Source organism: Bactrocera neohumeralis, chromosome 5, assembly GCF_024586455.1.
Source record: "Bactrocera neohumeralis isolate Rockhampton chromosome 5, APGP_CSIRO_Bneo_wtdbg2-racon-allhic-juicebox.fasta_v2, whole genome shotgun sequence".
Taxonomy (NCBI): domain Eukaryota; kingdom Metazoa; phylum Arthropoda; class Insecta; order Diptera; family Tephritidae; genus Bactrocera; species Bactrocera neohumeralis.
Window position 1 is genome coordinate 77,015,590 of NC_065922.1, and position 22,540 is coordinate 77,038,129.

The 22,540-nt window shown below is 36.8% G+C and overlaps 5 protein-coding genes across 9 annotated transcripts; 3 read left to right on the forward strand and 2 right to left on the reverse strand.

The window, feature by feature from the left end:
- Window positions 1-180: 180 nt before the first annotated feature.
- On the reverse strand, window positions 181-12,739 carry LOC126760102 (platelet binding protein GspB). 2 transcript variants are annotated; one of them, XM_050475504.1, is made up of 7 exons: window positions 12,473-12,739; window positions 10,537-11,378; window positions 8,567-8,674; window positions 7,694-8,500; window positions 7,172-7,627; window positions 2,569-7,102; window positions 181-2,388 (listed from the first exon to the last, which is right to left on the reverse strand). In XM_050475504.1, exons 2-7 carry the CDS (start codon window positions 10,960-10,962, stop codon window positions 2,342-2,344), a joined length of 6,378 nt encoding a protein of 2,125 aa, XP_050331461.1. In that variant the 5' UTR covers window positions 10,963-11,378; window positions 12,473-12,739; the 3' UTR covers window positions 181-2,341. The 2 variants fall into 2 exon arrangements, with proteins under 2 accessions (XP_050331461.1, XP_050331462.1); XM_050475505.1 differs by lacking the exons at window positions 10,537-11,378; window positions 12,473-12,739 and adding an exon at window positions 9,011-9,142.
- LOC126760124 (CDP-diacylglycerol--inositol 3-phosphatidyltransferase) lies at window positions 9,486-15,628 on the forward strand. Of its 2 annotated transcripts, none has more exons than XM_050475556.1 (5): window positions 9,486-9,801; window positions 13,684-13,818; window positions 14,213-14,366; window positions 14,422-14,582; window positions 14,654-15,628. In XM_050475556.1, exons 1-5 carry the CDS (start codon window positions 9,732-9,734, stop codon window positions 14,824-14,826), a joined length of 693 nt encoding a protein of 230 aa, XP_050331513.1. In that variant the 5' UTR covers window positions 9,486-9,731; the 3' UTR covers window positions 14,827-15,628. The 2 variants fall into 2 exon arrangements, with proteins under 2 accessions (XP_050331513.1, XP_050331514.1); XM_050475557.1 differs by lacking the exon at window positions 9,486-9,801 and adding an exon at window positions 13,077-13,499.
- Window positions 15,629-16,260: 632 nt separating this feature from the next.
- On the forward strand, window positions 16,261-17,037 carry LOC126760128 (mitochondrial inner membrane protease subunit 1). Its single transcript, XM_050475562.1, has 2 exons — window positions 16,261-16,475; window positions 16,529-17,037. The coding sequence occupies exons 1-2, from the start codon at window positions 16,374-16,376 to the stop codon at window positions 16,937-16,939; spliced, it is 513 nt and encodes a 170-aa protein (XP_050331519.1). The 5' UTR covers window positions 16,261-16,373; the 3' UTR covers window positions 16,940-17,037.
- Window positions 17,038-17,209: 172 nt separating this feature from the next.
- LOC126760123 (exosome complex component RRP4) lies at window positions 17,210-18,302 on the forward strand. The gene has a single exon (XM_050475553.1). It carries the CDS (start codon window positions 17,315-17,317, stop codon window positions 18,209-18,211), a length of 897 nt encoding a protein of 298 aa, XP_050331510.1. The 5' UTR covers window positions 17,210-17,314; the 3' UTR covers window positions 18,212-18,302.
- LOC126760112 (rho GTPase-activating protein 15) lies at window positions 18,290-21,418 on the reverse strand. Of its 3 annotated transcripts, none has more exons than XM_050475531.1 (5): window positions 20,003-21,418; window positions 19,008-19,343; window positions 18,819-18,924; window positions 18,574-18,756; window positions 18,290-18,484 (listed from the first exon to the last, which is right to left on the reverse strand). In XM_050475531.1, exons 1-5 carry the CDS (start codon window positions 20,775-20,777, stop codon window positions 18,316-18,318), a joined length of 1,569 nt encoding a protein of 522 aa, XP_050331488.1. In that variant the 5' UTR covers window positions 20,778-21,418; the 3' UTR covers window positions 18,290-18,315. The 3 variants fall into 3 exon arrangements, with proteins under 3 accessions (XP_050331488.1, XP_050331489.1, XP_050331490.1); XM_050475532.1 differs by having other exon boundaries at window positions 18,290-18,488; window positions 20,003-21,408; XM_050475533.1 differs by lacking the exon at window positions 18,290-18,484 and having other exon boundaries at window positions 18,570-18,756; window positions 20,003-21,411.
- Window positions 21,419-22,540: the final 1,122 nt, after the last annotated feature.

Genomic DNA, 22,540 nt, shown 5'->3' on the forward strand with positions numbered 1-22,540 from the left:
CGAATTATTTATTTAATTACGCATATTTTTTTTTAATTTTTTTTAGTCATGCTTTACAGCCAATCACCATTTTTGCGTTATCTACTTAAGTTGATTTACATAAATTAAGTAAAAACAAATTCAATAAGTTATATGAACTAAAAAATCAATGCTATTAATGAAATGAAAAAATCATAACCGTTATTTTACTTTTTGCCATTATATTAGTATTTTTTATTAATACACAATTGTATGCGTTAGAATTTAGTTCACTTCAATTATTAACGCGCTTAATTTATATTCTTTCAATTTTAACTAATCTTAGACTTCATGCAGCATTAGTGTGCTTTTTAGTAAAGCTATTGCTAAACGTTAGATTTGATTTATTTATTTTCAATTATAAATAACCTTATAATACTTACTAAGTATATACATTGAACGATTTTAGTTCATTAATTGTTATTGTATTTTTTTTTGCGAATTTTGTTGCTATTTTTAGTAGTTTAGTTAGCGTTAAATAAGTTTTAATATCGCGTGATTTCATTGCCATTATTAATTATACAGTTACAGCTTTTAATTTTTATTATTAATGCGAGCGGCATATCTATATATATATATGTATATCTATAAATGTGCATGTATGCAAATGTTCTCCACCATATGAGTTGTGTACGTGTGTGTGTTTATTATTTATTTTATTTTTGTAATTTATGCATTATTTTAATAGTTCAGTTGATTCGCTTTACGGCTATTTCACTTATTGGCTTATTTATGTTGTGTTATATATGCCTTTTTTGTGGTTTTGTCTGCGCTGCCGCTGCGTTTGCTTACAAGTAGAACGCTCACTGGAATGCTGCAATAGAGACGGTGCGGCGCTGTTACAGTTGGTTTTGTTTAGATTTTATGCGTGTGACTGTTCCAACTTTTTACAAATTAATTTTTTATTTAATTTTGCTTTTTGTCACACGACTCTCTATGCTACATTCTCACACTCTCGCACTCACTGAGTGCAGTCGGCGTTCCGAGACAGCAGCACAGCATATATATAAATTGAAACATATAATAATAAAGTACATTTATAGTAGCTAATTGTATATTTAAATGTTTTAATATATATTTTTGTATATGTACGCATTTCTATAACTACTATATGTATTGTACAGCTTCTTTTGCTTGCGTACTATTAGAGAGAGCAAATCCGAAGCGCCAGAGTTCGCCAAGTTGCCATTTCAGTCACGTTTCCGCTTGCCAGACATTTGCTGCATTGTAAAAACATCTGTACTTTAAGCCCTTCGTTCACAGCGTTACACTCAATGCTGTTTCGGTTGTTCGGTTGTTGTATTTTAATGCATAGTTTCCAATTTAATTAAAATATATATTTTTTTTTTCAAGTACATATGAGAGATTTCATACAGTTCAAGTTGACGTTGCTTTCCTATGTGCTGTCTCAAACCATTTCCACACGCTTTTGTACATACATATATACGTTTGCTTTTTTTAATTCAATTTTCATAATTATATTTTTTCGTATTTATTTCAATTCATGTTTTACGCTCATTTTCACATTGTCTCTCTCTCTCTCTATGGATTTCGAATTCGTATTCGTTTTATAAACTAACATTTTCACTGATTAACTTCTAAGTAAATTAAAATAGTATTTATATTAGTTAGAGTTAGAGTTTCAGCGAAGTAGTGAATTAGAAGGCGATAAAAGCACACAAGCAGCCATGTACAGACAAAAGCAATATACACATACATATATATATTTTTGGTTTCATATATTTATGTGTATTTGTGTTTATATTTTTCATATATACATACATATATATCCTTGTATATTACAAGTATGCTTCCTTCACACGCGCTCTTCTTCCCACTCTGTATTTGGATTTTATTATAATTGTTATATTTGTTTGCTTTTGCGTGCTTACGATTTCGCAGTTCTTTTTATAATATATTTAAACACTTATAATAACATACTGTAAATAAGCAACTATACGTACAAGATCGTTTATTTGACAATGCAACGCGCATCCACGGCAATAAGTTCAGCGTTACGCTTTAATTTAACCAAACGACAGCATGACAAGCACTCACTTTTTGCAGCGCTCAGCCGATATAACACAAAATGCCAAAAGCCGGTAATTACTCGTTATACATTTTGGAAAAGCTCACAGTCATGTCTACATCACGCTAGTGTAGGCACGCTGTAGCTAACAAATTGTGTCAGACTCTGCGGCTTTTCATGTTTGACGCATTGAGCGTGTTGTCGTTTTTCTTTTTGTTAATTTTGGGCTTTGTTTATGTTGTAATGCAGTGATTGCAGTGCCTATGTATTTGCTGCTACTGTTGTGGCGGCGTTTTATTGTCCTTCGTAGAATTTCGTCACTTTAGCTACTTCCTCCCAAGCTATGGAAATAAGAAAAAAATTTAGTGCATTAAATTTTTAAAGACCCAATGTAAAGTGGGGACTCAGAGAGCTCAAATTCCCATTATGTGATATCGCTACATGCTCACACTGCCTACTACTAGAGATAGAACCTTGAATTTTACAAATAAGCGGTGCAAATGTTTCTTGCTGGCACTTACCGGAGCCAATGAAATCCACAATAATCTCGTTGTGTTGCAACGCGTTGTATGCGTTCGACATTGTGGGCGGTATGAAATGTATGTCGAATTCTTTACGTTGTATATTCACAACAACGGATGTTGTGGGATTTGGTGACTGTGGAGGCGGTGTGCTGCCCGAAACATCATATGAATTAGCATTGTTGTTACTGCTACTGCTGCGACTGCGTGAGGCGCTGTTACTACTGCTACTTTGGTGGTAGTGATAGTGCGGCTGCTGATGGTATTGACTATGATAGTGGTGTTGTTGTTGGTAGTTATTCGGCGTATCACGCGTGTACGCGGACTGTGAACGTTGCTCGCGCTGTTGTGGTGGCTCGTAAGCGTTGCCATAGGAAGTACTTCTATATTGTTGTTGGTGTTTGTGCCGATATGAACGTTGTTGCTGCAGCGGTGGTGGCTGCATTGGTGGCTGTTGATGTTGCTGTTCGGCGGCTGCACGCGCCGCAGCTATAATGGCGGTCTCAATGTCATTACAAGTCTCTAGTTGTTGCAACTTTTGCGTTTCGCTATTTCGCCGCTGCAACTGCTGCTGTTGTTGCTGCTGTAACTGCAGCTGGAGCTGTAGGTCAGTGTCGGAACCGGCCACACTTACAACGCTACTATTGTCATTCACGTTGGCTTGATCAACGGTGTTATTGTTGACAGAGTTACCGACTGCGGTTACTGGCGTTTTCACAATAAGTCCAATGTCTTTAACGACAGGAACGTTGCTTAAGGGCGGCCCGATAAAAGTTGGCTGTGGCGATGAAGCCCTGACAGCTGCATAGAGTCCGACGTTCTCTACGAACGGTGTAACAATGTTGTCATTAGCCAATTCTACTGGCACGGCAGCATTTTTTGTATATGCACTGTTTGCAACACCAGTGTTCAAAGTTGGAGCGGTCGCTGGTTGTGACGGCTGTTGTATCGCCGAATCATCGACAGCCAACTCATCCGAGCAGTCGTCTTCGTCAATGTTGTCGTCGAAGAACTTCAATTCGTCCTCGTTGAAGTCACCAAACGTGAACTCAATGCCAACGGCGCTGCTGTCGCCGGTGCGATCGTCATTCAAAATTATAACTGCCGGCCGGTTGCTAGGCGCGTTGCAACTTAGCGGACCTACCACGGCGCCGGCATTTGCAGGGTTGGTTGCCGTTGTGGCAGCAGATGCAATGTGGCTTTTACTGATATTAGTGGCAGTGCTAACATGCTGCCTTTGCGGTTTGCTCACAATGGGTGGTATCACAACCGTTTCGCTGCTCGCAACTATATTTGATTGTGAGCGCGAAGTTTTACCACTAGTATCTATATCCATGGACGTTGCTTGCGTCTGGGTGGCTGTACTCAATTTTTGTGCAACGTGAGCATGCGGCTCAGTGATTGTTGTGAAGCTTATGGTCGGATCTGCGATAAGCACTGGCTGTGACTTTTCTTTCTTGCTTTTCCGTGCAGTAATGATCACAGCGCTTACATCGGGCGTCTGGACAGCTAAGTTTGCACTTGCGATTGGTACTACTGCTGCGGTTGCAAGTGCGTTGATCGCTGTCGGCGGCGCAAATACAGCTGTTGGTGACTTTTCTTTTGACTTGCGGACTGGCATTGTTACTGGCGCCACCGTAACATTTGCTGCAGCAGTAATGGTCGCGTTGCCCGGTACTGTTGGGTATGCAGCTGGAGGGTCTGAGGTAGTTATTGATGAAACTGTTAATGGCTGCGCCGCTGCTCCTGCTATTGCCGGATCTTGCGTTAATATCGATTGTGACACGGAACAGCTTTTGACCACGAGCTGTTTGGCAGCCGCGGCGAAATTAAATTTAGTGGAACTAGTAACATTTGCGGGTGGCACCGAACTGGCGGCCAGTGTTGGAATACCACTACTGCCCACTGCGCCACCAACAATTGTGGCGGCAGCCGTTGGTGGTGAAATAGATACGTTAGTGGCGCTATGACGTTTCACTGTCTTTTCTAAGGCCGGATATTGTTGATCCAGGTTACTACTATTGAAACTGTAATTATCGTGTTCGACACTTTTTGACTTTTGTAGAGTCTGCATTTGCTGCTGTGACTGTTGGTGCTGCATTGGCTGCTGTTGTGGCAAACGCGCCGAGATGCCACTGATGATATCAACCTTGTTGACATCCGTTAAGGTATTGGTGTCTGGAACAGCAGTAGTAGCAGCAACGGTAGATGTAATGACTGCGTCGACTGTGGGACCAGCCACTTTCTCACCGTTTGCAATACCTACAATGTTAGGCTGGGTGATTAATTGTGCGGGTGCGGCAACTAGACGCTGAGAATATGATATCGTTTTCGATGCGGCGGCAATCACGGGAATGGCTGCGGACGCTAAGTTTGGCTTGCTGTTATCTGACGCCGTCGCAATCGTAGCATTGCTAGAACCCAGCTCTGGGAAATCTGGTTTGATGGTGAGCTTCTTGCTCTTGCCCTGTTTGCTGGCAGAGTTTGTTGCTGCAGCAAACACTGCTGCTGCCGTGGAGGGGCTGTTACTGGCATTTGATAGTGAGGAGGATGTAGCAATTTCACAATTGTTGGTCACTTGTGTCTGCAACTGTTCGGCCATATTGTTGGCAATAGTAGGAGAGGTATTAATGCCATTTGGCATTGCATTGTTATTGTTGTTGGCAGCGTCCAGACTGGGCCAACGATCCGCAGCAGCTGCCGCGGCGATATGTGCATAGGAAATCGGCGCCGAACCTGGTGAACCACCGCTCGCCGTACTCTTCGGTGTTTCTGGCGTAGCTGTGGTCGATGCGTCGGTCTGCTTGTGACGCTGTTTGTTTTTGGTCACTGAAGCTGTGGTTGATTCTATGGGCAAGGAATGCACTGAATCGAGATCACTAGAATCGGATTTCTCCGAAGGTGGCACTGAGGAAGTTGATTTACGGCGCGATTTGTCTGTGGAGCCGCTGTTCACATTGTGAGCATGATGATGATGTTGCTGTTGTTGTTGTTGATTATTATGCTGATGGTGATGGTAAGGACCTTGCTGCTGCTGGTGTTGATAGCCATACTGCTGATGCGAGTGGTTGGTATTGTAGTTATTATTATAATTAGAATTGTAATTATTGCGATAATCAAGACGTCCATCTTCGCCAAAGCTATTGTTGTTACTTCCACTACCACCGCCACCACCGTTTCCATACGAGTTAAATCCATGCGCATTATTGTTATGGTATTTATAACGTGATTGTTGTTGCTGCTGTTGTTGTTGTGACACATTATTATTATTATTATTGCTGTTGTTGTTATTTTTCTGTGCATTCAATACCATATTGTGCGCTCGCGAAGTTGTGCCACAATTATTATTATTATAGTTGTTGTGGCCACTGTTGTTATAATTCGAGTTTTGTGTAAAATGAGTTTCGTCAATGGAAGCGCGCTGCTTCTTTGGCTTCTTCTTTTTGGTAACCACATGAAATTCGGCCGTCTCGGATATCAGCGCATTCATAGACAATAAGTCGATAGCCGAGAATACCGGTGTACCAGCATCTTGACGCTCCACTGTGTTGGCAATCGGAGTTTGCATAATGCTCTCGGATCTTTTGCGTTTCTCCGTCTTGTCGGCTCGTTCCGGCTTTTCAACTTTCTCCTGCTTTTCTGCCTTTTCAACTTTATCAATTTTTTCATGTTTATCCAGTTTTGTATTACCGTCAATCTTATTATTTGTCAGTTTATCATGCTTATCACTGTCTTTTTCCTTCTCCTTATCTTTATCCTTGCCTTTATCCTTCTCCTTTTCTACATCGCGTTCTTTATCTTTATCCTTCTCCTTACTTTTCTTATCTTTCTTTTCCTTCACCTTGTCCTCACCGCTACTAGCAACGGAACCACTGTTACTGCCAGCACCGCCAACACTGCCTTCAGTTCCCAAATATTGCAACTCCTCAGTGCCCCATGAACGTCGCTCGCCTTTGCGATTGCTAACCGTTGTATTTGAATTGGTAGCAACTGCATTCGCTTGCTTGCCACCGCTAGTTGGCGAAGTGGTTGTCCCTTCCTTGCTGCCACCATCGAAGTTTTTATTTATATCAGCTATAGAAGCAGAATTATTCTTGCCACCCTTGCCACCACCACTACCTTTGCTGCGCATTGTGACATTATTGCTCTCAGTAGTGGCAGCTGATTGTTTAAGTTCGCCAACATCGATCTTGGCACAACTACGCAACTCCTCCAGTGAATTGCTTTTCTTCATTTTACTTTGTTTCACTTTCTCCTTTTTGCGCTCTTTCTTTTTATTATTTTCGGCGAATTTGTTGCCACCACTACCGCTCTGCTTGGAATCTTCCTCTATGAACTTCAGCAATACTTCGACAGGATCCTTGCCGCGGTACCCAGCCTCATTCTCAACATCGACAGGTATGGTGTTGTCCTTTTGTGGCTTCTTCTTAGTTTTGGCCTTCGCCTGCGATTGACCTGCACTAACAGTAATGCTGCTGCTGCTGCTATTGTGCTGCTGACGTTCGCAATCGTTGCCGTTCTCGTCAGTCTGACGCTGGTACAGTAGAAATAACACATAATAAGTTTTAAGTTCTCAATTATTTTGCATTATATTACAACTTACCGATAATGGTAGTGATTTTGTGTAGCTGCCTATACCGATACTGTTGGTGCCGACACCACCACCTGAATTATTATTTGAATTGCTGATGGAACCACCACTGTTTGCTGTTATTGTTCCGGAAGCTTTTGCTGTAACTGCTGCATTCAAGCTGGCGCCGGCGTTTTCGCCCTTCTCACCCATCACCGATTTAATGGACCGGTATCGCTCGTCTAACGGCATCGGGAGGGAACAGGACGCAGCTGCCGACTTGAGTTTGTTGCCAAGATTGTTAACTGAAATGGCTACTTCACCACTCTCACACAAACTACCATCTCCGCCATCGATTTGATGAAAACGAATTACTTCGTCTACATAATGATGGGAGTGTGCTGGGGCGAAATCCACACCCTCTCCACGGTGCAAATTTGGACGCGGTATGCGCATATCAATATCAACACGTTCATAATACGGCAAGCCCTTATATTATAATATAGTAAAACAATATTATAAGAAAAAATATGAAAAACATGCTATATTTATTACCTGCCCGCCGTCTTGTGCTTTAGATGGTAAAATTTGCTGCTGCTGTTGAATATCGATCATATCGCCAATATTAATAATATAATCACTACTACCAGTAATGGAATTGGCACTTTTTACTGGGTTATTAACAATACCCGCGCCAGTTGCCATCGTGCCACCAACACTATGGCCACTCGCTGTGGTCGCCATATTCCCAGTGCCTCCAATGACACTTGTCACGCTAGCACCAACACTGCTTCCACTGTCCTTGCTGCATATACCTACTGAATTCGTGCCAGCACTGCCACTGGTGCCTGTACCACCAGTAGTTGCGTTGGGATCACCACCAGCAAGACCAAGAATACGACGAACAGGTTTATCCGCGTAGGCAGGTGTCTGCTGTTCAAAGCTACTAAGCAAACAATTGGAGTTTGGGTCGCTAACAGCCAGACCAACTACGCCGACCAATGTCTTGTTGCTGTTCAAAGAAACTGTAGCACTTTCCACGCCTGGCAAAATACCCCGACGCACACGTTTATCCGTATATACGGACGATTGTTGACCAAAGCTGCTTAGCAAGCAATTGGCAACATTGACGTTGCTGGGTAAACTTCCGCCCTCACGTTGCCGTGAAGACACGGACGAGTTTTTCTTGTGACGTGATGTATGATTTTGGCGTCGATAATCGGATGGGAGCTGTAAGAGATCTTGCAATGAGCCACCCTGCTTCTGTTGATGACGACTCTGTGAATGCGGATGATGACGATGACTATCTGCACGTGTCGATGTTATGCCCAGATCTTCATTTTCCACCTTCTGCAGCAAATCCTAAAATATACATATACATTTTTAATTAAGTATTAGTTTCTAAAAGTAAATTTAATGTTTGCCAACCAAGAATATTTCGCTTTTATCTTTTTTGTCCTTAGGTGTTTTATAATTGTAGGCCTCGTCTAGTAGCTTTTTTAACTCTGGTTCTTCTAAATCGGAGATATCAGATTTCTGTAATATCGAAGAGAATATATATTTAAAACTAAAAACCAAATCATAATTCTCTCTATCAGTTAAAATTAGCGCACAATCACCTAATTTATATAGAATCAATTATATTACAAAGTTATAATAATTATTTAATTCCAAGATCTTAAAACGTAAAACGAATCATAACCTTATTATATCGATATAAAGCAGGTAAGAGTACTTGATTTTGGCGAAATCCGTTAATTGTTCACATGAAGAAAGAACATTTGAAATTAAGCTACAAAATTTGCCTTAATAAATTGTTATCTTATAATATTCTTTGCACACTGGTTTTGTAATATTTTCTCTTCAACTAACACATTCGATATGAAAAACACATTCATGAATTTGCGTCCTACACATTTAAGTGTTTATTATAATTTCACTATAAATGTTGATCACAATAAAAATTTATTGATATATGTATGAAAATATAATAAAAAAAAATATATATTATTTGATGTTGCGCTGCCCTTGCAGTAATGCGGTTTTTGGTTTGCCTTTAAATCGAAACACTTTACCCCTTTATTTGTTATCGGACGGACATACACCGAACGCCAACGGCCTATGTGTGTTTCACCGAACCAAGCATTCCAAACCGTTGTGTTCGATCTGTGTTGCTTTTGCTTTTCAGTAATTGGGAGTTGTCGTAACGCTCACTGCTAACGGAGCATTGCGGTTTTCTATGTTTATATGTTTATTATTTTGTATCAGGTGCTGATAGGTAAAATCTAACCACCGAACAGTTTTGACTTAGTTATGATTCTGTTTTGTCACCATTACCACGTAGCCATGTGAATAAGAAGGTAGAAGTAAGGATTACAAACGAAAAAGGTTTTGAAACAAATGCTTAAGTATATCATATGTACATACAAAAAAGTATGGTAATTTGTATGCATGTGAACAATGAACAATTTATAAAGTATATTATATGGGCACATGAACATCAAATATTGACAACATTAAATTACTAAATAGAAAATGTGCGTGGAACTGGAGACCAGTAATTATAGAGTTAAACTAAAATCTGCGTTGCACAATGTGTCAATTTTGGGTGCAACGGATTGGATGTCGCTGTTGCGGTCAACTTAGAAAGTACGGATCAAAAGGTGAAGGTCAAAAAACAGTGTATATTTAGTTTCCGCAATGGACTCTATAGTTTGAAGTATATAATTGTGTAAAACATTTGGTTACGGGAAATGTGCTATAAATTATGCATTAGAAACAAATTATAAAAAAGCTAAACTATATTAAAAAATGTATTAAAGCGAGTCAATTATCTTCCATAAAATTAGTAATATTGTATGCAGTTATTTGTCCAATAACACCGTTCATATGACATCGCCTTATCTTCAACAAATATGTATGTACATATGTATATACAGATATGTATGTGAACATACTATATACGAGTATATGTACGTCACTATTACTTGTTTTTTGAAAGATATTAATAATTAGCGTAAAAAAATTATGAATGTTCTGTGAAATACAAAAGTTAGATAAATAGATAGGAAAGAATGTTACAGCTGCAAAAACAACAGATTTTAAATGGGTATATTGGTATTAGGAGAAAGGTGAACGTTTTTAAGGCCACACTATTGATTTCCTACGTTTTTTATTAAACTTCATTAGCAGTTGTCTTTCCATATAAGCTGCTGTGTGATGATGGCCTTCGTCCTCACTCATATTTATACACGTTAAATATCAAATACGCACCGTTTGTATAAGAACCGCAAACTTAAATTATACATTTACTTTACAGGTCGGGGTAAGTGATTTAATTCTGTTAGCACCACTACTAGAACTAATGAAATATAGGAACATCACAGAATTAAACTTACCTTTGTGTCAGTTGATGCATTTGTATTAGCGTCATCTGATTTTCCAGCATTGGCAATGTTCACAATAGTGGCATGTTCTAGTGAAGAATTTTTGCCGGCGATACCACCTGTATCTGCTGGTGTATTAGATAAGGTATTGTTTGCAGCGGCGGTACCGTTGCCTCCAGCTGACTTGGCGACAGCAGCATCAGACATTGGATTGTTTGGCAAATTGGCGTTTATATGGTCTCTGTTGGTTTTATTTGATGGTATGAAAGATGTTGGTGTTGGTGTGGGTGTCGGTGTTGTTGTCGTTGAAGTTGTTGTAGTGGTTATTTCACTTAAAGTGGCACCGGCTATGGACACAATAGGTGTGTCAGGTATGATGGTAGCGGCAATCGATGCGGTGACGGATAGAAGAGTCTTACCACTGATTTCATTGTTCATTTTTCCGCATAGGAGGAGGAGGTGGGCAAACAAATGCCATTAAAATAGTGTAATTATTAGAATGTGCTTGATAGCCCGGTTGGAGCTTATGCAAAATTCTTAATATGAATTTTTGCAACAAACGTTAAAATGTACGTTGTGATGTTGAATATTATGTGTAATTCTATACCCTGCTCGTTGTTCAAATAATTCGGTCTGTTCCACTAGCGTGAGTAGCCAGATAGTTGTCCAATGCCGGTGTATCCGCCACGGACGTACGTGGCTATGGCGACGTTTGCGTATGTAACCACAATTGCAGTGCCAGCACTTTGTAACCAATCAATGATTTTGTTTTTGCTTTGTCTGCCAAAGTATTTCTTTTTAATGATTTACTTATTTTTTTTTTTAATTTTTCATTTTACTGTCAAAGAGTTGCACTGAAAACCAAATAACACATATCAGAATATTTTCTTTAGGGCATGTATCATTACTAACCTATCTATTTCCATAATTATATATATAATACATAATAATTGTTTTAATATATTTTTAAAAAAGCTCATTCTTTTCCCGTGAATTTTAAAAACTTCTTATAACATTTTACACGATTTTTCGCTGCGTAACATACACAAAGCAAATCATAAAAAACAGCGATTTGACAAAAAAAAACTTCGCCATTTCAATCGCTTAAGCCGACATGCCGCATACTGCAACCACATTTGATTAAAAGAGACAACACTACAATCTAATATGTGAATCGAAGAAAAGCAACAATATGTATGAAAATCTAAAATGGAAACAAAGATTACTTTTAAGGTTATAATTCCAGGTCTTTTGAAGAAAACTTTAAATTGAAAATTACATACAGCCAAAATTTGTAAATAGCAGAAAAGATTCACTCTAGCAATTAAATTGAGTAAACATTCTAATAAATAAATACTATCTGTCATACGAGAGACAATATTGCAACCCTGTTCTTTTTTCTTTTCGTATTTTCGCAAATACACCTTAAATTGGTTTCGAAAAGCGATCGTACAAAATGAGGTAATTTACGGGCAGGTAAGTTTTTTTTTTTTGGTTCCTTCACAACAAACAACTTTGGTCTTGATTCACAAATCATATTTTATATCATAGTCAATTTACTTTAAAAATAACTTTGACTTTTGTACAATATGCGCATGACTTTCATGAGATTGCCTCATCTTTCACAATGTAGAGGTTTGAAAACACGTCATATGCAATAGCTTGAACCTCAGAATTTAATTTTCAAACTCATTTAGCTTATCCTTTTCACAATTTCCCGTTAGCGACATGAGTTCACTTATGTCGTTAATAGCTTACAAATATATCAACCTTTTTAAGTCAAGTATATTTATGATTGTAGTAAATCGTTTTACAAAAAATATCACATTGTACGTAGTGTTGAATGCACAACTTTCAGCCGATCGGTAACTGCTACGCACAAAATCCTACATACAATTACTTCGTAGTTTTAACTACTTTTCTGCCCGCACTCTAATCCTTTTCTTACATTTACGTTTCTTCATTCACGCCGTATTTCCAACTTTTTGTTCTGCTTTGAACATTTACACACACTGCCACTAATGCTTCTTCTACTTTTTTTTCATTGTGCCTTAGCCAGTGAAAATTTCAACGCATTTTCTGCATCAACACGTTCCATTCATAACTTGCTTTTAGTTTTCTCAAGTTTTTTTAAGTCAAATAAATATCTTTTGTTATTTTTTAACGATTTTCACAAAGTTTTAATGCACGAATTTGTCTGCTCAAAATTCACAAGGACTGTGACCAGAAAATCTATTCGAGGTTTTTTCGTTTCGTTTCAACTTCGCGATGAACGAGCAAATTTCCCTACAGAGTTGCAATCAAAAGTTCTCAACATTACATTTATTTAAATTCTGAAAATGGGATTTATGAGGAAAAGATTTATAGAAAGCGCATTCGATATACGCATGAACTGTGCTAATTTTTTATAATTTTATTTCTCCGCACTTATTAGATTATTTTTCCTTTCGTTATTTAAAAGGTATTAAAATCGGAGATTAATTCGCACCTAATTATTGAAACTCCGCCACCCTGACAGTATTATTTTCAACTTTGCTGCGCCTTACACTGAACGTACTTCTCCAAATTTGTTGTAGAAACTCTTTCAGAAAGAAAAAAATCTGGTAGAATTAAAAGTCCAGTAAACTGCAGTTTAATGCGTCCAGCATTTTATAATTGCATTCCAAGAAAATAAAAGTTCAAAATAAATATATAATATATTTGGTTGTTTCAATTTTAATAGAGTCCAACTAAGAATATTATTACTATAAAGTGTGTCGGATCTATGTGTATTTGCAATTAACATTAGTAATATCGTTGGAATAGTCATAATTAGTTCTAGCGGGCTCGGAAAGGTCTTATCTCTCTGTAAATATACAATATAACCGTTTGTTATAGTAACGTTGGCATACCAGGAGCTGCAGTAAATTCAGAGAGTAATATCATGGCGCTGACAGAACACGATAATGTATTCTTTTTTGTTCCAAATCTAATTGGTACGTATTGGTGTAATGTACACGTAATTGTAATGCAACATTACATGCATGATAAAAACGTAGAATGACACGTTAATTCAATTAACCTGTCTTAGATATTTTTTGTAACTAAGCATATTATTCGAATAGTTATTGATTTTCCACATGTATATGAGGTAACTAAGTTATTTGTTGCTTTTTACAGGATATGCTCGCATTATACTAGCGTTGATAGCTTTCTGGTGCATGTCTACTAATTATGTGGCCGCCGGATGGTGCTACGTCATTAGCGCTCTACTAGATGCCGTGGATGGGCATGCGGCGCGTGCTTTTAATCAAAGTAAGTATTATAAATTAAATTTGTTTTTTTAGTATAAATATGTATAAATTCAAAAGATCATAAACTATCATTTGATAAAAATTAATAAAGATAAGAGACAAAAAAATTATCTATATGCATTTGTATTAGCTGATTAGGAATTTAATCTAAGAATTATTTGCTATTTCCATAGTTAAAACGTAAAAGTATACACTTTTAATAAAATTCAAAAGTTGTCTTATCTGCAGAGATTTACTTTTTCATATCACGATGCAATACAATTGCATATAAACACGTCATACTTGTATTTAAATTTCTGTACAATATATGGAAAGTACAAAAGTCAGCAATTTATCTCTACTGTAATAATATTAAGTATAAACATATTAAATACGCATTTTATTTATTTTCTTAGGTACACGTTTCGGCGCGATGTTGGATCAATTGACCGATCGTTGTGGTACTATGGGTCTTCTGGTGACGCTCAGCTACTTTTACCCCAAATATATGTTCTGGTTCCAGGTCTCAATTGCCATTGATATTGCTTGTCATTGGCTTTATATGCAAACGTAAGAAAGTGAAAGTTAAAAATATATCTATATACTGATTTATAAATTTTTCTAGGAGCGTCATGGTAGGAAAAACATCGCACAAATCATTCGATGTTAAGGAGAATATAATAATGCGTACTTATTATCAGAAAAATGTGCTTACATTTATGTGCTGCGCTAATGAACTCTTTTATGTTTGCCTGTATCTTTTATATTTCACTTACGGACCATTAAGTAAGTTGATACAACATGTCATGAGTCAAATTGTTGAACACTTAACAAATTTTTTTTTTTTAATTCAATAGTCTTTGGAATGTCCTTGTTTAAACTTTTGGCTATCCTCATGGCGCCATTTGCTCTACTGAAGTCTTTAATCTCCTGCCTGCATGCTTATGTAGCCAGTATTGACTTGGTCGCTTTAGATATGCGCGAACGTGCTTCAAAGCGTGAGAAGGAGGAGGGCAAAAAGGCAGAATAATTCTGCCTGTTGGATTCTTCGAAATAATTTTGTGATGTATATAATTTTATACAAATTTATATATCGATCATTTGCGCGTTTCGCTAAAATATTTATTATTAATATTATGAGTGTTGTTTAGTCGTATTTAATTTAATTTATTTTGTATTTAAAATGCAATATTTTTTCCTTAAATTTAAATAGTTAATTTCCATTATTTATTCTAAGGTTTAAAAGTGTACCTAAATAATTATTGAACTTCATATATTATTTTGCATTGAGTCACCTTTTCTAAAAAAAAGGGTAAAATAATTAATGAAAGCATTAATTAAACAAAAACGTAGTAGTATTTTTGTTGTGACTAAGTGGATAGACATAATATGTTGAAGAAATGTATTTGAAAAAATTAACATTCTCATTTCATATTAACAATATAACAGCATGGAACAAAATTAATCATTATCTGTAGACGCTTAATGTTAAAAATAATTGTAATTTATTGATGAGTAAAAAACGAAATTGAAATATAATATATGCTGTGGAAAATTTATGAATTTCTTCCAAACAACCAAATTTAATGTAATTTGATATGTGTAATTTAAAATAAGACATTTAGCGAAGTTTTGAAAGAGTTCAAACTTGAAGAAAATTTGAAAATGGAGCGCCGTATATAGAGTATTTGTATGTACAATTTACTAATTAAAATATCTGAATTCATGAATGTAATTCTCACATTTTATGCTTAATGCACATTTGTTGTGGAAAAAATCTTCTTCAATTCGCATATATGAAATCTATAATAAACAACACTGAATGTCTCAAATTCTTTTAAAATACAGTATTCTGGGAGAATAAACTGAGGGAATTGATATGCAGAAGTAGATGAAAATGAGATTGGAGGAAAAACTCATATACCTTTGCATATTTCTTCTACTGGTATAAACATTCTAAGATTTTATGTAAAAGCAAACTAACTTTGATTATCCTTGCCAAGGTCAACGTCGAAACTGCGAAGGTTGGAAGATTTTTCCGTAACTCGAGTTAAGCTACTCTTACATGCGACAACATATACATATGTATATTTTAAAAACAAATAAAGGATTTGTCCGGAAAGTAATAGGACTGAGTCGATTTAAATATTTTATAGAGAGTCGAGTTGCATGCAGCTTGGATCCCCTCTGTCATCTCAAAATGCTTGCCTTTCATTGGCCTTTTCAGGCAAGGAAACAAAAAAAGTCCGGTCGTCTGCGGAAGTGTTGGGATGCCGGCCTTGGTTAGGTAGCTATTCACAAGAAAGGCGCTGTGAGCCGGGGCGTTGTCGTGGTGCAACTTCCAATCGGCTGCGATGTCTTGTTAGGCCCGATCATATTACTTTCCGGACAAGCCTTGTACATATACGCGCACATTCCAGTTGCACAAGAAATTTCTAATTATTCACTGAATGTACCCAACGACTCAGCTGTTTAACGTTGTTTTACTCACAGCTGATATCCTACTAGCCATACAAATTTCTATTTTACATAAATTTTTTAGTTAAAAAATGTTTAATATTCGTAATTAAAGCCAATATGGTGTCTATACTTTCAAGAGTAAAAGACGTAATAAAATACAGCATGATGTATGCCTGTCTTACGCACTGTACTTTCGAATATGTCGGTGATTTTGTAGTGGTAAGGTGGAAATAGAAATATGAGCTCAACTTGTACTAATGACCCATTTTCAGTGCAATGGTCCATCAATGGAACCTACATTGCATTCGAAAAACATCCTGCTGACAGAACGCATATCCACACGTTTTCACAATCCACGACGAGGGGATATAATCATTGCTGTATCTCCCACTGATCCCAAGCAGTTCATTTGTAAACGCATTGTAGGGATACCTGGAGACCGAATCGTTTTGAAAAATAACACAAAACCAATAGATACTGATATTGACGTTTTAGTAACAAGTAAAAAACAAAAAGTAAATGAATTTCAAGATGAATATGTACCTCGTGGTTACATATGGATTGAAGGTGACAACAGTGAAAACAGTTCAGATTCACGCTACTATGGTCCAATACCATTAGGACTTGTGAAAAGTCGAGTAGTCTGTCGACTTTGGCCGATAAAGGAAGCACGTATGTTATAGGCACAAGGTTTAATGAGAATTTATTTTCTCACAAATAGTGAATATACTATTGTTATTTCTGTAAGTTTACAAATAAAATACTTGACAAAAAACCTCAATTGAATCTAGTATTTTTATATAATAAATAATTGTGTGTATATATATATTTTTAAATAATTAATAAATAATTTTTTTTCTTTTAAAAAATATTTCGAAATTTTGTATATACATATGTACATATATTTTCATTAGAAATGTTGGATAAACAAAAATATATTTATGCATCTGGCAACTACAAACTAAAGAAATTGCGCGTGTTGCTTTTGTTTATCACTTACTTTAAATTAAGTTAATAATAAAGAAAATAATAATATTATCCGTTTAACATTAGTAATAATGACTACAAACGTTAATATACGGCTAGCTATTGATCGTGTCAATATGGGTTTGTTGGCACAAAACCAAACAAGGGCACCACGTCTTTACACACCCGGCGAAGTGGTCACTGGTCAGTTTGGCTTCATGAAGGGCCATGGCACTTATGTTGAAGGTGAAGATATTAAAGCATCCGTAGCTGGAGTGATGGAACAGGTGAACAAGCTAATTTCTATAAAACCACTTAAGAGCCGATATGTAGGTGAAATTGGAGATGTTGTGGTTGCGCGCATTACTGAAGTACAACAACGACGTTGGAAAGTGGATACGAACTCACGTTTGGATTCCGTATTGTTATTATCTTCTGTAAATTTACCGGGCGGCGAATTGCGACGAAGAGGTGTGGAAGATGAACAAATGATGCGTAAATATCTACAGGAGGGTGATCTTATATCGGCTGAAGTGCAGAATATTTTTGATGAAGGCACATTATCACTTTACACACGGAGTTTGAAATATGGCAAATTATCACAAGGAGTACTTGTTAAAGTCTTTCCTTCACTGGTTAAGCGACGTAAGACGCATTTTCATAACTTGACATGTGGTGCATCCATAATTCTGGGAAACAACGGTTTTATATGGATATCGCCAACTGTGAATAACGAAGCTGATGGCGGTGATGGTGGCTATGCGCAGAATTTGAATGAAGTAATACCACGAGCAGACCGAGAGGTAATTGCACGTTTGCGGAATTGCATTCTAGCTTTAGCGCATTGCAAAATGATGCTTTATGACACAAGCATCCTGTACGCTTATGAGGAGTCCATGAAGTACGAAGTGCATGAATTGCTGCAGCAGGAGGCTATATTTGATGTGGCCTTTCTAACACAACATCGTCTACGATTGCAAGAAGAATAAAACACAATATTAAGGTGGGTGAAAATCTGCAAATTTAGGCTAAACACATTTGTTTAAATATGTAAATAAATGTAAACATTTTTATTATAAATACAGACTTTTTATTACATTATGAAATACTGTACACAGACAAATTTACTTAAAATAAATTTTGAAAAATTAAATCCGGTTGTGATAGGGTTTTCCGGAGTCGCTGCACACTTATGCGTTTCCTCCGCCGCTCGACCGGGCATCTGTATCATGGAATTAGTAGGCGAAAACCGTAAATTCAAACTTTCTTTATTGAAAACAAAAAATTAGAAAAGAAGGGAACAACACAATACACACAGATCTAATATATAAAATCAATATTCATAACTTACTCGAATATACGACTATGATATTCGATCATTATTTTAACACAATCTGCTAGCAATTGGCCCTCCTTAATTATCTCCTGCAAGTCCGCCGTATTAGCGCCCTTCTGTAGGGGATGGAAAATGGTTGGTGTTATTGATATGGCAAGTGTATCGGCGCTGATTTGTTGTAAAGGCACTTTCGTCAGCCTTAAATTAAAAATTATTCGGTTTATAAAAGAAATATGAAATAACAATTAATATTTATTTACTTATTGAAATGTTCGAATATGTAATTCATTGTATCACGATTGACTTCCGGCAAAGTTCGAATCAGTTTTTTCAAGATCTCGATTTTCGTTGTCAAATCGGTCAGTACTATAAAGAGATTTAATTCATAAGAACCATGCAAACATATTTTCAAAATTACTCATAATTTTTATAAGAAAACCAACACTTACGCCACTGATTCGGTTTACCAATAAAAGTTTTCGCTTCATTCGCGCTCACCAGTGGGCTTTTAATTTCGCGCAGAAATAATTTGAGCAAGCCAGTTAATGTATGTATATCTATATTCGGTTGCCTTAATGACTCATAATCATTTGCATCAATACGAAAGCGCAAAGTTTGAATTTTATTATAATCCCCACACTGTCGATATATGCCCTCGATGGGTTCCGAAGCCTTGCGATAGCGTTCATAAATTAAATCACAGCAGTCCACAACGATTTTCGGTATGGTTTTATGGATCTCATGTTTCGAGACCTTTTCGATATCTGTGTCGAAACAAGGTTCATCTAGTTTGACAAAATAAAAAAGTAAATTTGGAAAGCATTAAAATACATGTTTATTGCAATAAATGTAGATTTAGGACAGCTTCGAACTATTCACCGCTGGTTATCACTAACCATAACAAGGTCAGTCCACTATCAAAAAGGGTTGGCTGCCTTTCTCCATACAGCCTGCCGATAAACGCAATTTCCCTATATGTATTTAACATATTATATGCATGTGTTTGGAAGCTTTATCTTTGTCGTGTACGCATAGTTTCGTATTTACGCATATGTGTAAATATGTACATATATTCATTTGTACTATTTTTATTATATTTTAACTTCTTCCAAATATTGCAAAAGCTCTTATCGCTATGAAGCGATATCAATAGAAATACTGATTAAATTTACAGCTGCTATATACTGAATATATAGAAGCTTGGTACATGCATTTTAAATGTTCTAATTGAATAATTTTTTTTTGTAGAAAATAGAAAGTATTAAGCCAAAAGTTTTTAAAGAATTTCCTTTAAAGCCGCTATTGAGTTATATTTTTTTTAATGTAAACTCTTTATTGATCTATTGTCCAAAAATTAGCTAAAACTAGTTGAAAACCTTAAAGAGACATTTATTTTTATTTCCATTTCATTTCTAATACATTGATAATGCAAGTTTCCACTCACCATTGTAGATATTTTGTTCCTTTAAAGTTGCGATACTGGGGCGTTGCTTAAACCAATTCGACAAATTCATCCACCTTGTATTTGCCTGCGAGCCTTTCTTACGAAAACTGCTAAGTTTTCGTTTATCGGACGCCTTGAACTGGCTCAAATCTTCTACGCGACGTATGAGTTCTTGTATGCGCGTGGACAGATCTTTGGCAACTGTTCGTTCAGCTTGTACTTGCTGCTCCAATTGGGTAACGCGTTGTTCCAGTTCTGTAATACGTCGCGAACAATACCCTTCACAGTAGAGACTGTCTAGGCTGCGTTGTTGGTTACGCTGAGCCACTGGCGATTCGCTTGAAGACTTACTACTGTTTGTGGAGCTATCAAAATGCACTGTAGTCGGCGATATAATATCGACAGATTTTTCCTCGACCCTCAAACGCGACAAATCGCGTGTGCTCGAACTTTTCAGTAGCGCCAGTTTGTTAATAAAACGCGGCTCCTTTAGATAAATGACGGCTTCTTGTCGTTGGCGACCAAATGCAACTTGCTGCTCTGGGTTGTGCTGATAGTAGTGTTGTTGTTGTTGTGTACGGGTATGACTCGGTGTACGATCGCGAAAGTAATGGAGAATGGTTTTGTTGCGCCTCTCATAAACCGCCTGACCCGCAGCGCCAATTAATATGCCCGCTGAATCGGGCGTGCCAGGAGTGACTGGCGTTGTCGTTGCTACATTGTGGCGACTGTGACTGCTATTGCTGCTACTGCTCGTTTGCATATTAAACAGCATTCAGCATAGAGGCGGAAGGGAAGGAGGGGAAAGAGTTTAAAAAATCACATATGCTTGCAAAATGCACGCCGAATATGTAAGCATGTGTACACACATATGGTTGTTCATATATATTTATTTACGTAGAATATATTGTAGATATTTATTTTCTGACTCGGACGCGTAAGTCAAAACCGATATTTTTTATTACACTTCATACACTGCATACGTTCATATGTATAATAATTTAGATAACATTAAATAAGTAAATTTGTTCACACACATTTGTATATGCATTTACATGTAGCACTTATGCATTTAACAATTTGTATACTATTTGTTATTAGTAGCAAACTAATTCAGTGCGAGTCACTGCACCCCAAGGCATTCGTTCACAATATTTCGACGTCAAAATATATATTGTATTTCTTTACGGATTAAGCAGTAAATTCTTTTCAGCTTATTCATTCACATACATACACGTATGTATGTACATACATATATACATATGTATGTATGTTGTACTTAGCGTAAATTCTCTACACGATCCCTCCCCACGACGTCAGAGGCTATGGTTTGTAAATAGGTTTGAACAATAATACGTGTGCGATTGACTAGACCGCGGTGATGACGCTCTACCCTCCAAGAGCACCTAATTACTGTTTTCGGAAACTCAAATTGCATGAAAAGAATCGCATTTAAGGCATTGTAATCTTATCTATATGCCGCTGGTGAGCAACGCCTACGTTGACGCTACTTCAAACGGCTTCGGAGAGGCCGTACTGTCTCCATATATCGACGCTTCTTTTGTTAATTGATAGAGAGGGTAGCTAAAGCAATGCACATTTCTTAGGTATTTATGTTTTTTAATTGTAGCCACAAAAGGTACATTTACGCGTTAGAACTTTTTTATTAATCGCCTCGTAAACATAAAAGTTTTTGCATTATGATTAGTTTCAAACAAATCGATTGAATAAATCGTGCGCTTATCACTTTTCCATATTCACTTGAAAAATTTCACTATAAAATAATATTTTCCCGCCTAAAAGTTCAAAATAAACGTTTGTCTCCATATCGCTAGCGGAAATCACAGTCATCGGTTCCGTTTTCCAGAGAACGTATTTCATAATTTATGTTCTCTGCCTTTTGTATCAACAGTTTGAATAACACTAGAGGATTTTGCGAAAAGTTCGCCGAACGAATACGGCAGCACTATCAGCTGAGCTGTTTAAAGAAGTGTTGAAAGTTTTCCGTTTATTCTTTACGCTCTGAACACATAGAAAGCGACACGACAGTGAACTGTAAATGGCGTCGTGAATCCTACTACATGAACATTTGTAAGAAGGCAGCGACATCACAATGGTCGGCATGGACCAAGACAACACGGCTGTCCATTTTGTATGTACACAATTTCGTTGTGGCCATACAAATACCTTTCACTTCAATGAAATTTGATTATTTTTTTCAAAGTGAAATTTTTAATGGAAACAATAAATAAATAGGTAAATATTTTTGTTTTATAGATTGCAAATAAAACATATTTAAAAAAAATAATGTTATCAATTGTTAGTACAAATGATATAACAGAAGTATTTTATTTTTGTTAGAGCTTTGAATAAATTTACATTTTACATATTATTGGCATCACTCCTCTCTAATGTCGTCGGTAAAATTTAAAAATATTTTCAAGTTAGCGAGAGCGACAACTGAGAGCCTGCAGTCGTGAAGTCGTGCAGCTGTCTAAATAACTGTGTCCTTAAGAATGTGTATTTTAATATTTGACA